The sequence below is a fragment of the Pempheris klunzingeri genome, chromosome 15 (assembly GCF_042242105.1).
Source record: "Pempheris klunzingeri isolate RE-2024b chromosome 15, fPemKlu1.hap1, whole genome shotgun sequence".
In the NCBI taxonomy this organism is placed as follows: domain Eukaryota; kingdom Metazoa; phylum Chordata; class Actinopteri; order Acropomatiformes; family Pempheridae; genus Pempheris; species Pempheris klunzingeri.
This window is the reverse complement of record NC_092026.1, coordinates 16,550,532-16,568,276: the sequence shown is the minus strand read 5'-3', so window position 1 is coordinate 16,568,276 and position 17,745 is coordinate 16,550,532. Positions and strand designations below refer to the sequence as shown.

Sequence of the window (17,745 nt, the reverse complement as noted above, 5' to 3'; positions counted from 1 at the left end):
GCGCTGCCCAAATTGTCAACACTCATGTCTCAGGCCCCGCCCTCTGTAATGAGGACCCCTGCCTCATTTCCCCACTGACAGAGTGCGAAATCTGCTTTATAAAGCTGTTAAAAAATCTTTAACGACGAAACCAGATTGTATTTAGAGCTACTTGCCATACAAATTGTAGTTCATGGCAAACTTCTAAGTGTATGCTTATCATCGGCGTTATGATTTGGTTAATGATGATGAAAGCAGTAGGTAGTTATGTCTTCTAGTCACCTGCACTCCTGCATCTTTGCCATCTTTTCATCAAGGATTGCAATGGAAAATAAATGTTGGACTTTGTAGTTGTATGACTACGGTTCTTCTCAAAATGTCAAATTGGACTAAACTTAAAAGCTATAAAAGTTGCATATGAAATGCTTAATACAGTGCACGATCTTACATGGAGTATACTGTCTGCATATTTTCAATGTATCACAGCTGTCAAATTAAAATAGCCACAAAAATCATAATTACCAAAATTTCATGCTAGAATTGCACAGACAGGCAAAATATTTTAATCCTCCTTTGGCCCAGTTGTCTGTCCGTCTTATGCAACTGCAGCATCTGAGATATGTGCAAACATGTGTATGCAGCATGATAAGACTAGACAGGGTGTGTTTGTGGGCCTAAACGAATAGACTAAAGTCACGGCGATATTCACGGTATATTGAAAGAGGGTAACGAAGTAGGTGGTTGTCAGGAGGAGTGTGTAAGGCTCCAGAAATGCTCATGCTGGCATTACATCATACTGAGCAGGATCACTGTTGGCTGTGATTGAAGAGCATATTTAGGTGCTTTTGTAGTGTCTACGAGAGCTGATTTGACTTTGACAGCTCCACTGATGCAGAAACACGCTTGTACACTTTGTTAAAGTGTCTAGTTTAGAACTGATGACTATGTTTTGTTCCATCTGACAGGCCGTGTACCTGTGCTAAAGAGGTACAAGGCTCCTCAGATAAACTTCCACTAAAACCACCATAACTATCAACAGTACACCTCTGGTCTACTCACGTTCAGTTAGGACGAGCCGAGAATATCACCACTATTGATCACTAGTGGTCCAGCAGATTGACATCTGAGGGTGACATCTACTGGACGACTCACATCCACACAGCTTAGCTTGCTCCCGCTGCTGACATTCAAAAACTTTTCCGATTTATATACTGATCCCAAAAACATACAGAGAACACAAAGGACATTACAGTGTTGTCTTTAATGACAAACAGACAGAAACAAAATAACAAAGGGTATGAAGAGACAGCCCCCTAACAGTGTGTTATGTGACCTGAATAGCGTGCTCTTCCTCTGACCCTCGTGTTACGGAGAAGGGTATTTCATCAGTGACTAACTATCCGTATGGAATGTGCGTTTGATAAGGCAAAGATCTGGTTGGATTGAGGGTGTGTGTGTCTGCAGCGCTTGTTCACAAGAGGGAGGAAAAGACCATGAAAAAAGAAACCAGTGGGGAGGTGTTTGACTCTCACAGCAACACTACACGGTGTACAGGTGACAGTCCATGCCGGCTGAAACAGACTTCTCAAAAACACAGATTGAATAATCTGGTTTATCCAATAAACTCTTCCATTGCTGGATCAAAAGTGCCTGCTACCGGTGACCCAGAACCCAGACCGCACCTCAGGGGTTTTGCACCACAAGTCCAGATTTTATCTGTGTGTATAAAAAAAAAAAAAAAGAACTAGGCCACCTCCGTTTGCACTGCCACCGAGAAACAAACGTGTGCGCTGTTGACGTGTGCCGAGGGGTCATCTTCACAGGCCGATGGTGTAGGAGCGTCCTGCTGGATTGTGGATGGCAGAGCAGGACGGCTCGGTCACGGCCCACTCATACCACACCTTCTTCCCGTTGTTGCAGCGCCAGAATCGCACTGTGACAGTATCATCCCGAGATATGGAGATGGGTTGCTATTGGAGGGAAGAATTAATGTGTGAATACAATGATATATACATGTTGTTAAACTTAGACGACCAAAGGATTTTAGCAATCAGTGACTGTGCAACTCACTTTGAGGGGGAAGAGGATGGGGAACCAGGAGAACATTCCAGGTGAATGGGTCTCTGGTTTTATACCTGCCACGAACACACGCAATATAAACATTATTATTTACATCTAACTTCAGTACAATGTGACTTCCTCTTTGGAAAGATGACTTACTGAGTGTGACATCTTTGTACAGCGTGGTCTCAAAGTAGCCAGCAAAACCATGGAGCACCGAGTTACAACCTACTGAGAACCTGAGGCACTGATAACGGTTATTGTTCATATCTGAAAGAGGAAAGAAAGGCTGGTCAGTGTATTCAAAACACACGGAGTCCAAGTGTACTGTGTACTCGTTCCTTGGCGTACCACGTGAGTTTCGTGTGTTTGTGTCTACCTGTTGTGGGGTGTGTGAAGGTGAAACACGGTTTGGGGTCAGCCAACTGGTGGAAGTTATGGAGGCGCACTACGTAGGGCGTTTCAAAGTGGCACTCTGGGTCCTTGTCACGTTCCCGGCAGCCACGTACTTCGTTGTAAAGCTTGGAGGACGACAGGGGAGCCAGGAAGGACGTGTAGGAACAGGGGATGCTCACTCCGTCATCTGCGAGTGATGTGATGAGATGAGACGAGGAAAGAGGGGAAAGAGAAAGTGATTTGAGATGCGAGGAAGCATGGAAAGTAGTGGAGGATGACAAATGCTTTCCACACGTTTGATGTGGCAAACAGCTGCTCTGCGCTGAGTGACTCTGCTACATATGTAGCAGGTTCCTCAAAAAAAAACAGGGCAACCACTTAAACCATAACACTGACCTACCTTTGAGGAAGTGTTGCGCTCCGTCCAAGCACTCGGGGGAAAGTTCATTGTCACCAAATGACCCAAGCAGCTCGCTGACAATGATGTCGGCCTTCTCGGGTGCTACCCACTCCCGCATGTCAGATGACACCACTGTCACCTGATCACCCCACTCCTCAAAGCGCCAGTTCTCCAGCCTGAACATGAATGGGCCAGTTCAAATAATTGTGCATGGAAACAATCACACCAGCATTTAAAAGTTCTAGGCTCCACTCCACACATTAGTATAAAATTCATGTCAAACCATTCGTGTCATGTGGTGTAACTGGAGAGCCATCAATGTACAATAAATACACAGTATTTCATTATCTGACCACAGCAGGATGCATTACCCAGACAGCAAAGGCAAGTGCCTGTGAATATTTCTCCTACTTGGGCACAGACACTAACATTAAGAGTATTAAGCCACTCACGTGATTACAGCATTGGGGTTTTTCTCCACTGCGTACACCTTCAGCTTCCTGTCTGCTTGTCTGGCAGCACGCAGGGACGCATTGACCAGGGGACCCCTACCTGCTCCCAACACCATCAGCACCCTGTGAGAAAGACAGAACATTAGCACTGCTTCTGACTTCTCCCATTGTTTTCTGTTACCTTGATCTACTACTAGAGGTCTTACACGGAGCTTTATCAGGGGGAGAGGGTTGTTGGTTGCAAAATTTAATCTCAAACTATGAATCACTATCCAACCGTTTTATTACCACAGTAATTTCTACATTTTAGTATCACGATACAGATTTGGGTACAGATACTCACTGAACGTTTGTGTCTTTCTGCTCCTCTGGAACTCTGTCAAGGAGACATTTATATACAGCCTGTAGACACAAAGACAAGAGAGTTTTAATTTGTTGTGTGTCAAACTCTTGCAGACTGATTACAACTCGCCTAAAACTTTTTTTATGTAAGGTTAATGTTCTTATGTACATTGTCCCCGTTCACATAATGGAAGTATAAATGAAAGTAAGATCAGCGTAAGAGAGGGTGAGAATAGCTACACAACCATTTCTATTTTTGTCTTAAGTCTGCCATCAACCCAATGGGTCCTCTATAAATAAAGACGCTTTTCGGTAGGCTACACCATGAGCACAAATTAGATGTGTCCTGCCCATATTCTTCTTACAAGTGAAAAAAAATATCAGCAAAAACGGATGGAAACAGATATCTGTTGGCAACACGGACAACTAAAATGGCTACATAAGCTATAGCTTATGTGCAGAGGTTGTTTGTAGCTGTGGCTGTGTGGATAAATATGTGCCCTCAGTGGGCATGTGGGTTTCTGGATGAACATTAGCGCTTTGTATCCACTGTGTCTGCACAATTATCGGACAGACAAAGTTCCCTCGGTTGCTCGTCAACCTATGCTCTACTTTGTCCTAATACTCTGAAATGTTTTAATGGACGCTATTACAGCCGTATCTAATTGTCTTACCTGCTGGTACTGTGAGTATTTAATAGGATCCTTCTCAAATACTTCATATGTCTGAGACTCCAGGTTATCCATGAGTGGCTAAAGGGAGGTAGGACAAATGAATACCTTTATTCTTCTTCATAAAAAGATAACAATAAAATTCAAATATGTGAGCACACATGAGTTCTTCCTTACCTGGAGTGGAGACTGCAGGTAGTCCTCATAGCCCTTGGCAAAGAGCTCGTAGGCATTAGGTACAGGCCGGTTCTGGTTGAGGTATTCCAGGTACTGCAGGTAGGACCGGAAGTCCTTCTCAGTGTGGCGACTGGTTCCTGTGAAGATGAACTGGGCCTCCAACTGAGGAAAGAGACGGTTTTCGTTAAAACCACTCGTCCGCATTTGGCTGGTGATACATTTCACTCGAATTTGTTGAATTGTACCTTGAAAAGAGAGAAGATTATGCGCTGATGGGCTTTCGACAAAACGGGGAAGCCCTTCTTATTTGTTAGGAAGATGTTGGTAGGAAGTATGGCTGCTTTGATGGGCTCCCCGAGCCACTTATCGATCACAGCATCAGACGGCATGTCCGCTCCAACTTCAATCGCTTCAGGAACACAAAAAACAGTACATTTTCAGTAGCAGACACAGCAATAATTATTCCTTAATGCACTGACTGTGCCCGAGGTTGCTGCTTCAAAGTGTGCTCTCTCTCACCAAGACAGATCCTCTTGTTGTAATCACAAAGGGTTCTAAATGAGTGCCACCTACAAGAGCAGAGGCAAGTAAACAAAATGAGTCACGATTTTAAAGGAAATCAATGATGACTGCTTTAGCATGCAGACAGCGCTTGACTGCTCAGGAAGTAGACTGGCGTGAAACTAACCAGCTCCAGGTCTTCTCATCAACACTCATGTCGTCAATGGAAGTGCTCGGTTCATTCTCAATCAGGTCTTCCCGCATGTCCTCTGAAGCCATCAGCGGAACACGTATCCAGAACTAATCAGACACAGAGGACAACAGAAGTTATCCGACAAATTCAGCTGTCAGCCTGCCTGACCTCTCCGCTGCCTCAACTCACATGTGCATGCTGACTTATTTTAAGGCCATGTGTCTTACATTTGAGGTGTGGTGTCCAGTGTGGATGTGGTTTAGCAGCAGGCGGGCTAGATTGGCATTATGAGGGCCCTTTAAAGGGATCATGAAGACAGGCAGACCCAGGTATGCTGAGAAGTTGAGCTCCTGTGCCAGAGCCTGGAGAGAAATGGGAAAAAAGAATGACACAAGGAGACAGACTCAGAGTGGAAGATGATGGGAGACACTGGACAGGGTAAGTTCACTCATGCCACAAACTCTTGAGATCAAAGAACTGTCATCCACAACGGCCTAAAAGAAAAGTGTACAGCAAAGAAATTGTCCAAAGTGGGGAACTTACAGCCTCTGAGTTTCTGCGTTCCGTCTCGATTAATGAATCTGAGTCGATCCATTGCGACAGCTTCCCCACAATAAGAGTATTCCAATCTGCAGGAAGCACAACGGATAGTAAAGAAAACACATCGACAGGCATATTAGTGTTTCTTGTCATTCAAGAGCTCAGTGATAACATTGATTTGTTTTACTGGCCCCATTAAAGGTGAAGTTAGAAATCAAAGGTACAAAAGCTCCAGCTTTTACATTTTACCTATATGTTGTGTGTAAGTCACAAGTCAGAACTATTAACTTTTGGATTTTATGATGCGATTTATATTTTGGCCATTTAAGATACTTAATAACTACTTCCTGAAAATGTATTTTAAAATAATTTTTTTCTCTTTTATAATATCCTTAATGTCAGACAGCTACGGTCTGTGAACAACAGATACTGGACTGTGTGAACAACAGGGAAAACGTTTGAAATAAATCCAGAGGTTACCTAATCTGATATGTTGTTACATTTTACATATATATTATAAAAAAAACACAAAAGAATAGAAACTGAACCATAAACAAAGACCACGATCTAACTTTTATATATATATTTATGCGTGTGACTAGAGTAACAATAGAATAACGGTGATGGAGTGAAACTAAAAATCATGCATTAGTGCAAATATTTATTTGATAAACTAAAACATGGTTTAAACGTTTCTCATAATCAACCATCAAGTCACTCATCCATCAGTGGTGTCTCAGGAGGCCTGTTGCAACAAACAGGCGTACCGCTGTCTTATTTATAGAGAGCGTGATGTAAGGTAATAACTACTAATGCCTGACATGATAGAGGATGAGAGTAAGAACATTAACCTCTTCCACACAGCAGCAGGTCTGACCGAGTCTGGGCACCGGATCGGGATTTAGCGGGCTCCAACTCAAACTCCCTCCTGAACCTCGAGTGGAACAGGGGCATGCACAGGAAGTCAAACCTGGAGACCAGAGAAAGAAACACATCATTTTAGCAGGGATATGATCTGTAATGACAAGGAGAGGTGAAACGCAAACACATCCACTGAACTACTCCCCAGCCAGTTCACCCATGTTAACGCAACAGTCCTGACAAGAGAAACAAACAGTGCACACCAGCGGCGGGCATCGTTGTGATTGGGCACGTGCTGGTAATTCACCGGCTAGCTTAGCATCACGCACTGATGTATCATGCTAGCAAACCAGCGCGCCCCTCTCGTATGCTCATAACTTCTAAAAAACATAACTCGCACAGTGCAGCACTCTTCTCACCCAAGTTTGGCGACCGCCGCTAAAGTGTCGGCTACCTCCGGCACACAATTCAAATCTCTCCCGCAGGACACCCTGCTCCCCGTACTGGCGGACGCCATGATTTTAGCCGACTGAATGGAGTGACTGGAACCGTCTCGTCGCTCTGGCTTCCAAGGAAACTAACGCCATCTTGGATCTGCAAGGACGTGCATACTCATTGGGTTAGCGAGGCAATGTAGAACCAAAATGGCTTTGCGAGTACTTCAGTTGCGTGACTGTAAGATACCGCGATAACTGTCCACCGAGGGTCTCAAAAGTTGATCCTTTCAGGTTAAAGCTTTCATGTTTTTGTCCTTCTACAGAAACATTTTGCAAGATAACATTTTTTATGCTGTAGAGTAGATTACAATAACAGTCATAAAAAACTGGAGTATTTTTAAATAATAAAAAAAAGATATTATTGGTTCTTCCTAAAAATGGTTATTACTTCAGTCCCTCTATTCCTCATTTTGTTGTAGGTCTCTAGACCTTATTTAAGACATATATATATATATATAGTGTAGAAAGCGGGTTTGTTAATAAAACTGAAAATGATGTGAAGGATATATATGAACTTGCACTTAAGATGACTCCACGATGACTCTGCCACTCAGCAGAAAATGGCTTCTCTTTTTATAACTATTACTTTCACAGCACGCAAGATAAAATACCACTTATGTCAGCTCAGACACAGGTGTGGGTGTGTGTGTGTGTGTGTACGTGTGTGTGTGCGCATGTGTTTGCAAAGTGTCATATCTGGGAGGGCTATAAAAGGGTATAAAAACTGGTCATTCAGACAAGACAGTAGATGAGAATAAGAGTAGATGGTAGATGCCCACAATACAAACTATAGTGGGATGTGTGAGACTTATTAGCCTTCTTTGTTTGACCAGTTTTTCTAGAAATGGACTCTGGCTTAATCTGAGCTTGAGGAGTATTTTTTAGCTGTCAATTTCTGGGAAAGACTGATCTGTTCTTCACTTATCACTTATGGCTTTAGAAGACATTTGCGGTTTCAGTGACACTCCTGTGCATCACAAGTGGTCTCTTGCTTCTAATTTCGAAGATACAACCTCATCTTTTCATGTGACTGACTATTACAACTTTGGACTGAGGAGGCTAAAGAAACCTGGGAGAAATGGTGGGATCCCACTGGATTTCTTCATACCATCTCTACCAAACATTGCCTCTGTCAACCACAGACCTCGACCCCCTGCCAACCGTTCAGTGACGGCCCGCAGGCCTTTCCCACTGTGTCATGGTACAACGACTCTGGGTTTCATCTTCCAAGGTGGGGTCATTGCAGCTGCAGACACACGTGCCAGTGCTGGGGGGCTTGTTGCCTGTCCATTTGTTCACAAGATTACCCCTATTCACTCCCATTTAGTGGTCACCTCCTCTGGTAGCGGTGCAGACTGCATGCTGTGGGAGCGGATTCTGGCTAGAGAGATCAGACTCTACCAACTGCGGCACAGGCGTCGCCTTTCGATACGTGGCACTGCCAAGCTCCTCTCTTTTATGCTGCACCCCTTTAAAGGGACTGAACTGTGTGTGGCTCTCACACTGTGTGGCTGGGATAAGGAAGCAGGTGACACTGCCGGTGCAAAGAGATCAGAAGACTTCATTACCGCTGATAGCTCCCCAGCTGTTGAGAGCCAAAGTTTAACCACAGTGGGACACTCTGCGTCCCCGAACACTGGCCCAAAGTTGATCTATGTGTGCAGCGATGGAGCTCGACTGCAGGGGGACGTCTTCTCAGTAGGCTCTGGGTCTCCTTATGCGTATGGAGTCCTGGATAGAGACCTGAGGTGGAGCCTGAGTAAAGAAGAGGCCGTCTCCTTGGCAAGAGAAGCAGTGTTCAGAGCCACTCACCGGGACGCCTACTCGGGAAACAACGTGGACCTCTTCCACATTACAGCCCAGGGATGGAGCCAAAGAAAGAGAGAGGACCTAAAAGAGGAATACTATAGAGACATGGAGAGGAGAGCAAAGGTGGTGGAGGAGAGAAAAAAAGCCACCGCATTAGATGCTTTAGAATAAAGCAAAAATGTGGGGGTTCTTAGAGGGGGTGAAATAGTTTAAAATCAGAGTTTATCCTCTGGCTTGAATAAATCTATACTTCATAATTCATGTACTCTTGCCTTGGCACCTTGTTTTATTTTTGCTTGGGTGACAGTTTACAGCCTTTTATTTACCTGGACACCAGTGCAGTAATGCCACAGTCCGCCCCGCACACAGGGGGCGCTGTGTATTTTCCCCACCACGACTTAATAAATGGTCCTACCCGTACACGGCGGAAGCCGCTTGCTCATCAGGCAGTTTCAAAGATGGCTCTCGCTAGTGTGTTGAACAGTGATTGTGCGGATTTTTCATTTGATAATTGTCAGCCATTTGCCAATGGTTGTGGACCCAGACAGAGCGGTTATGCGTTTGACTCCACGCCGGGAGACGGTCTCAGCTTCTCCGTCAAAAACCCGCTGTGTGCCGGGGACGAGGATGGCGTCGAGAGGAAAATAGAGTTCCTGCACGGGACCACCACCTTAGCATTTAAAGTAAGTACTCAAGTAGTTTATTACGGCTGGCTGCCAACGCAGAGCTGAAACGACGTGAATAGATATAAAAGCAGCCGTTTTGTTAAGTCATTTAGGCTTTAACATTATAATGTTTTAGCTCTTATGACGCTACATCCTGGACGTTAGCATGCTAGCATGGCTAAAAACCGCTTTCTCATTGCAGATGCTCACATAGCCGTTTATCGTGGTGGCTTCAGAAGCAACACGACTAACGTGAGCGTGTCATGTTCGTGGGTTTTGACAGCACTCACTGTTTAGGCATCAGGAGTCAAAACTATGAATAGCTTCTCTGCTTGGTGGCTTATTTTGCACCTGATCAGTGAATGACAAGATGACAGCCCTGTGAACAGCACCCACATACTAACTAGGCTCATGTTTATGCTGCTCAGTCATCTTTCAACACAATAAAATGTAGATTACCTCAGTCTGTGTTTACACAATGCTCTCAGCTTGTATGCTTCAGGTGTTTCCATATTAGGCTCAACAGTTAAACACATCAGCCCATAGAGTCAAAGAGGAATGGGGCATTAGAAATTACATTTTTCTCACTAGATTCGGCATTTAGGGCAAATTTCTTTTAACCTTAAACTTTTTCATTAACTATTTCTGCCCTTTTTAATAAGGTAATCTCTTTACCAAAGGATCTAACAGGGCAAGTTAATGTACTCAGTGATATACATCTTAGTAAACCTTTACAATATCTTGGTAGGAAGGTGAACAGTGTTTACAAAATTAAATTCCAAGTTAATTTGTCACATGTATGATTTGATTGTTTATCTATACTCTCCTTAATTGTCGCTCCTTTTTAGGCAGCTTTCCATACCTGATGATCAGAATCAGGCATAAAATTGTAATGGGGAAATATTGAATGTTTGGTTCCCCAAGAAATAATCAAGTTCGATTATATAAGTATGAAAAATATTGGTACTAGCTTTTAAAAACTGATGAGTCATGACAGCAACACCACGATTTTATCTCTCAAAAAAAAAAAAAACCTAACAAAGGCGCTTGTGTGGAAGTGTTCCTCGGATCTAGTGGGAGTGAAGAACAAAGTCGGAGCTCCCACAGCACTAATGATTAATGGGGCTTTCTATGAGATATCTATAACTTTCTGACCTCACGCATTTTGATTTGAACATTTTCTCCTACATGCGTGGTTTGATTAACCAGGACAACCAACCATTCAGGAGACTGGGGCCTTCAAACTTGGGCCATATGCCCACCTGAAGACACTCCTCCAGAATAAACATAACAGTATTGTTCTCTAATTATCAGAAAGCTAACAAACAAGGTTGTCCGCTATTTCAATTATAATAATTTGGTCTGAAAATCTTGATTTGCAAAAAAACACACAACATCTGATTCATTCAGAAACTTGTCTCCTGAATGGTCGAACATTCTGGTTAATCGAACCACGGTCTGACACTCTCATTTAGGTCAACATGTAGGTAAACTGAAAAGGGGGAGTTTAGATAGTGATAGATTTCTAATGGGATGCCCCTAATGTCAACAAGAGGGAGTGAGGCTCCTAAAAAGTTCAAGACACACTGCTTACTGTCCTACAAAGTGAGTCCAGATCCATTTTCATTCAGATTAAAGAATAGGTGGATGCTTTTATTTTGCAATGTGAGTCCCATGAAAACAAAACCAACATTGAATTCATGCCACCAACAAGACGGTGTTGGAGCCTGACGTACGTTCTGTGTAGTCAAACCCAACTATTATCCAAAAACTATTTGACACATAAAAGAGCCATAGTGTTGCGTTAGGGAGTCATATCTTTCCATTACAGTGAAAACAGCCAGAGTAGCATTTTCCTCTTGCTGTTTCAAAGGAGCAGAGCAGTGTAAATACTGAACTATATCCCTGCAGTTGGTTTTAGTCTCTTCAGGGGATTTGTCGATAAAAATGAAAAGCTAGAATAATGCCAACTTTATCCCATAATCCACAAGTGGGGGGGGGAAAGGGGAGGGGGTCCAGCTGGTCAATGAAAACCTCACCAGCAGACATCTCCCTCTGACTGGCCAAATCTGTTGTTTTTCACTTCAGTACTATACAGCTGTTTGATTGTCAGCTCGGTGTTTGAGGATTTTGGAGGAAAGAGCAAAAGTCTTCCCTGTTATTGAACAGCTTTCTGGCGGAGCTTAACCATATATTCCGTCTCTCTGATATATGTGCAGCAGCAGCATATTTCTGCCTTGTCTAGACAGGACATAGGAGGTAGCTAAAGCTGCGTTTCCACCAGCACGACTTGGCCCTACTCGACTCGACTCGACTCGGCACGGTACGGCACTGTATGGTTGTGTTTCCATTACACCAGGTACCACCTCAAACGTGGACAGGGTCGTCATAGCAAGGTGGGCCGAAACTCCGGTAGCGCAATTTGTATACGGCACTAACAAACACAACCGTTTACCTCGTTCACAGAAATAATAAAAACGCTCGGTCTCTGTTTCCGGGTTTTAAAAACGGCGGGTTTGATAGTCGCTCTCATGACTCAAGTGACGCCGCTCCCTGGCCAATCAGTGGTCTGCAGTCTGGTGACGTCGCATTGTCAGCTCGACTCAGCTCGCTTGGAACCCCGGCCGAGGAGGTACTAAAATAGCACCTGGTACCAGGTACTAGGGCCGGTGGAAACGCTACCCAAAGCGTGTCGAGTCGAGTAGGGCCAAGTCGAGCAGGTGGAAACGCGGCATAATACTGGCACTGGCACTGAGACTGTACATACTGGTCACTGACCGATCAGTCAGTGCTCTGCTGTTCTCCTCCAGCTGCAATCTGCTTGCCTAACACGTTCTCCCTCAGTTCCAGCATGGCGTTATCGTAGCGGTGGACTCCCGAGCCACAGCGGGCTCCTACATCGCCTCACAGACGGTGAAGAAGGTGATTGAGATCAACCCCTACCTGCTGGGCACCATGGCGGGAGGAGCCGCAGACTGTAGCTTCTGGGAGCGCCTGCTGGCCCGCCAGTGCCGCATCTACGAGCTTCGCAACAAGGAGCGCATCTCGGTGGCAGCAGCCTCCAAGCTGCTCGCTAACATGGTGTACCAGTACAAGGGCATGGGACTCAGCATGGGAACCATGGTGTGTGGCTGGGACAAGAGAGGCCCAGGTAAATGCAACAGCTGTGTATGACATTCATGTAGATAGGTTGGTAGGTAGGTAGATAAATAGTTTATTCATCCCCTATGGGAAATTCAGATATCCAGTAGCTCTAATAGTCAAATTGAAAAGCAATAAAATGGACATATAATGAATAATAAAAGACATAAAAAGTCAGTGATTCAGTGAAGTCAGGCAGTGAGCAAGCGGCATGGGAGGGTGGGGGAGAAGGCTATAGAGACACCTTGTTTTAAATATGTAATTTAGTTAAAGAATTTTGTCTGATGAATCTCAGTCAGCGACATTTCCCCAAAGTGAATCTATAGTATTCTTTATTGTAGATTTCAGATGAATGAAGAAAAGTATTTAGAACTAGAAAACGGTAAAAGGTGTCTTTACAATGTCAGAGAGCCCAAAGGGACATCTTTAAAGGTCAAGACCTCACACTGATGTAAGACAGAAAAGCAGCAAATCTTCACTGCAAACGTTTGCCATTTTTTCTTGAAAAATAACTTAAATTACTAATCGGTTATCAGAATCAATCAATAAATCTTCTGTCCTGTGAATCACTTAACCTGCTCATTGCAGCTCTGTTTAGTTTGAATTAAGCAAAGCTTTACGTTCTACTTTAACCTCAAGCAGTTGTGAATTTTCTATAGTCGGAGATGCTTTAATTTTACACCTTTTCAGACATATTTTATATTCACAAGTCAGTTCAGTATCTTTATTTTACTCCAAGCAGGCTAAAATCAACATTGCATATTTCTTCGAAAATGTAATTCAGGTCTGAGTCACACTCACTAAAGCACACAGTAACTGCCCACTCATGGCGTGTGTTTTCCACTGTGTGTTTGTGTGGAGGGTGGCATATTTTGGCAAGTTAATTTTGATCTGCAGCTCACGTGATGAGCAAAATAACTGACTCATTTCTATTCACAGTGTCAGTCTTTTTAATGATGACTAAGTTGCCATATGCTCGAGTCTCAAGGAAACTGTTTGGTGGCATTCATTACCTTTCAAACTGAGGTTAAACATTTGAGTATTAAATCATTTCAAGGAGATTCTCCAGTTTTTCTCATCAGCCATGAAATATAATGATCTTTTGTGTGCAAATGATCTTTTGTGTTCCGTCAGTTTGTGTGGTTTTCCAGCTGCTTGTGCCGTTTAATTTCAATATAAACACACGTTTAGTTCCCGGGGTCAACCACTAGGTGGTACTGCAGCCTCTCCTATGCTCTGCCCCTCTTAGTATGTGAGGCTGTGGCTTTTGGATGCCACACAGTGTGAGGCCGTACATCACAGAAGGTGTGCTTAAAGAGGCCGCTGCAGTGACACAGTAATGGGAAATCGATGAGGCTGGGACTGCGGGCCTGCGAGAGCGCGGCGGGATGATGGACGTCGGGTCTCAGGCCGGGACAATTGGGTCGCATGCATAATGCCCGTACACCCGCTGAGATCGATGCCGGCTTTGTGTGGAAAGCAGAGAGGCCTGTGTGAACAATGACGGCCCGCCGGTATGCCAACAAACGTAAATGACACGTGTTAAATCCTTGGCAATCAATTGGGGAAATAATGATCCCTGTATAAGTTCAATAGGTGTGGGAGCTTTGCCATGGCCACCACAATGCCAGTGATTGAATGGAGAGGTAAATGTCATGTAAATTAAATCAATCATGATTAGGCGGGAAGCTCATTAGCCAACTACAATCATGTCAAGAGCACTTATCCCCCTGATAGAGTGTCGTAAGCTGCATGCAAAATAAATTTAAAAAGCCATGTTGAGTAGCTTGACAAATATTGCGCTATGTAATAACATTAAATGTTATGACACTTGTAATCAGCGTATAGTTAATTCTTGATAACATTGCTTTGGATAGAGAAAAGCGACTACACTCTGCACAGCACCCTCTGCTGCTATCTACAAGGACACGAAGGGATTGCAATATGGTGATGTGTGATTAAATGGGATGCATCCTCCATGGGGAAAAAAATGGAAAAGCGCATGATATGGACCCATGTGGCAGTCAGTTTTACAGCCAATCCCAGGAGAGTGATGTAATAGTTTTTCCCACCTCTGTTCAACCGCTGCTCTGGGTTTGTTTTGTTTTTTTTTTAACTCCTGATTCAGTGGTGAATTCTAGTGGGGAAGGACAGATGACAGACAGACACTGACCTATTTGATTCTAGCCACCCATGCATCGCCCCGTGCTCCTCCCCTACCTCTAAAAGCTGTCAGTCCAGCCAGCTGCACAAGCTGCTGTTTAAAAAAGGCTCCTTAAGCACCTGTCAGTTGATCGATGGAGTGGAGAGGATCCTCACTCGGCCACCACTGCAGCAATACTCCACCATCTAGGAAGCGCACCCCCGCTTCCACTTTAAGTGGGCCTCGCGAATTTCACCCCTCTTTTTTTTGTTTTCTGAGCACTCGTTCCCACCTTGGTGCACATAGCGTTAAGCGTTACTACATTGGGCTCTACAAAGACCCCAGGTGTGTTTTGGAAAGGCTTGGATGTGGCTTGAAGTGTTTTTTGGCGCTGCTCTGCTTCTATACTTGGACCTCCTAAAGAGCCCTCATCCACCTCCGTCAACCGTGCTCCTCAACACAAGAGGATGCCTTTACAACTCTCTCTCCCTGCCTATTATGTTTTTAACGAGTCCCTTACAGTTTTCAAGAGGAACAGGCAGGTCTCAGAATGGCAAATTACCCCCGTGTATAGGCAGGCACTGGATGATTATCATGGCAAGCTAACGACAGGCTGAGGAAGCTGCAATTTGCCAGTTGAAAGCAATGGTAAACCCCTTTTTTTTCAGAAGGCAAGTGGCTCTCTATCCTTAATAGACTGTCACCAGTTTAGCTCAGAAACTCTGCGAGCCAGGATGTGCAATCTGGGGGCATTTTGGAGTGTTTTTTAATGTGTGAGATGAGCCGTAGCGGTGGATATTAGTCAATTTCATATGCATGTGTCCCTGCGTTCCTCTGTATGAGTATCATTTTCGCAGGTTTTCACTTTGTGAAGTGCTATGAAAAACATGCCTTTTCGCAGGCTGTCTTTTTACCATGTGCAGGCTGGCTGTGGGCGAGCTCACAGGCTGGTGTGTTCCACGTCACTTTGGGACCAGGCCTAGCGAGTGTGTCATGGCGCGGAACAAAATGTCTCGCATGTGTCCACGAAGCGTGGTGTGGAGCAAACTGTCCCTCACAGGTCCATCAGAGCATTGTGGGTCTGCAGTGCACGTGGGATTACACGTATGGCCGGTTTGGTGAGGGGTGAGCTTTTACGCCCATGTGTCATTCAAGTGTGCGTATGCATGGAGGTGAAGGAAATGTTTGCGTAGAAGCAAGTGCGTGTACGCGTGGAAGAATACGAATGTGCTGTCTGATGTCCACAGAATGTGAGCACGCTGTCTTGCTGTCTTTTTTTTTTGTTTTTCTTCTTTGTCCTCCATGAGGTGTGAGGTGCAGTTACCTGTGCAGCTCAGGTTGCGGGTCGATAGTTAATTTTTGGTGTGTTCGCGGGGATCAATAAGGCCCAGAGCAGGGCCCCTGGGCAGACAGCAATGTGGCCCGCGCCTCGTCAGCAGGTTCTGCGACCGGCTTCGTTTACTTGAAGAGGATGCAGCTGTTCATATCTGCCAGCCTTACTTCACTTGGAGAGGTTGCAGCTGTTCACATTCGCTCTCTGGAGGACATGCCGTGTGTGCGCGTACAAGTTTGTGTGTTTGTTTGTGTGAGAGCGCCGGTGTTAGATGTACACCATCTCAATTTTCATGACAGAGCTCAACACCTGAGTCAGGAGAACGGAGGATGCTTTTACATCGAACACAACTCCCATTACAGTTTCTTCCTACCTCGCCTCGCCTCCCCACCCTCTTGACCTGCCTCTTGTCCTTTATCCTCAGGGCTGTACTACGTCGACTCGGAGGGGAACCGGGTGTGTGGCGACCTGTTCGCTGTGGGCTCGGGCTCCATGTACGCCTACGGTGTGATGGACAGCGGTCTGCAGCATGACCTCACTGTGGAGGAGGCCTGCGAGCTAGGCCGCCGCGCCATCTACCAGGCCACATACCGTGACGCCTACAGCGGAGGGCAGGTCAACCTGTACCATGTCCACAGCAAGGGCTGGACCAGGGTCTCCCAGGAAGACGTGCTAATACTGCACCAGCAGTACAAGGATCAGGCATAGTCATGAGAACCAAGAGCACAGAGGGGACAAGGAAGTGGAGAGAGAGTGGGGGGGAGGGGGGGTTAATTGTAGTATCCAATGTTTAAGATGTTTTGAGTAGGGTTGACTCACAAATAAACAGGACTCATTTGCTGTAGATTTCCACTTGCATTACTTCTGTCACCCCGTTTTGACTTGTTGGTTGCTTAAAGCTTTATATTGTACATTTTAACTGGGAGCTCCACTCATCCTTCAGAGTATGATTTTAGGGGCTGCAGAGGGGGGCGATGACTCAAACATGCTTTTAATACAGTGTGGGAGTAGTGTGTAGCCTGCCCTACATACATTTCATTTGGCTCATACCCTGGGAAACTACATCTTTCTCAATAAAATCCATGATGTTCTTTTTTTGCAAGAGCGTTGTTTTTCCCATTTTTCACGAGCGAGTTCACGAGTTTACCTTTAGGTCTCGAGCGGGTGAATAGTTATATTTCTTAGAATTTACACTCATGTAGATGTATAGTCTCATCGCTTCATCCTCCTTTGTAGTCAGTTTGCCGCTGTTTGTGTTTACTTTTCAGTCATCTGTTCCCCCAGCTGTTGGGATCCAGAGGTACATCAGAACCCTGTTTTTTTTTTCTTTTTCTGCTCTATATGTTCTGTGTTTATTAGCGGGGAGTAGCTCTGTCTAAATAGCACTATTTAATTGCATACCACCAGCCTCAGTAATTGTGCCTCCTGAGTTGTAACAGTATGTTTTCTTCCCCTCATTGATAATGTTCCCTTCCTCCGCTCACGTCGCACAAATAAGTCTTTTAATTGGAAGGGGAAATTTATTCTTTAATTCCTCCCCGACACACTTAGCTTCTCGATGCGCGGCGTTGTGTGCCACCCTGC

General features: G+C 44.8%; 3 protein-coding genes across 3 annotated transcripts; 2 read left to right on the top strand and 1 right to left on the bottom strand.

The window, feature by feature from the left end:
- Nucleotides 1–1,221: 1,221 nt before the first annotated feature.
- On the bottom strand, nt 1,222–7,105 carry prmt5 (protein arginine methyltransferase 5). The gene is made up of 16 exons (XM_070844746.1): nt 6,993–7,105; nt 6,564–6,682; nt 5,716–5,801; nt 5,400–5,534; nt 5,167–5,279; nt 4,998–5,047; nt 4,724–4,887; nt 4,479–4,640; nt 4,305–4,382; nt 3,632–3,690; nt 3,289–3,411; nt 2,837–3,012; nt 2,420–2,623; nt 2,200–2,310; nt 2,050–2,114; nt 1,222–1,949 (listed from the first exon to the last, which is right to left on the bottom strand). Exons 1-16 carry the CDS (start codon nt 7,088–7,090, stop codon nt 1,797–1,799), a joined length of 1,896 nt encoding a protein of 631 aa, XP_070700847.1. The 5' UTR covers nt 7,091–7,105; the 3' UTR covers nt 1,222–1,796.
- Nucleotides 7,106–8,000: 895 nt separating this feature from the next.
- On the top strand, nt 8,001–9,050 carry psmb11a (proteasome 20S subunit beta 11a). Its single transcript, XM_070844933.1, has 2 exons — nt 8,001–8,598; nt 8,683–9,050. Exons 1-2 carry the CDS (start codon nt 8,001–8,003, stop codon nt 9,048–9,050), a joined length of 966 nt encoding a protein of 321 aa, XP_070701034.1.
- A 265-nt stretch (nt 9,051–9,315) lies between these two features.
- Nucleotides 9,316–17,252, top strand: psmb5 (proteasome 20S subunit beta 5). The gene is made up of 3 exons (XM_070845546.1): nt 9,316–9,562; nt 12,389–12,695; nt 16,586–17,252. The coding sequence occupies exons 1-3, from the start codon at nt 9,338–9,340 to the stop codon at nt 16,867–16,869; spliced, it is 816 nt and encodes a 271-aa protein (XP_070701647.1). The 5' UTR covers nt 9,316–9,337; the 3' UTR covers nt 16,870–17,252.
- The last annotated feature ends 493 nt before the right edge of the window (nt 17,253–17,745 follow it).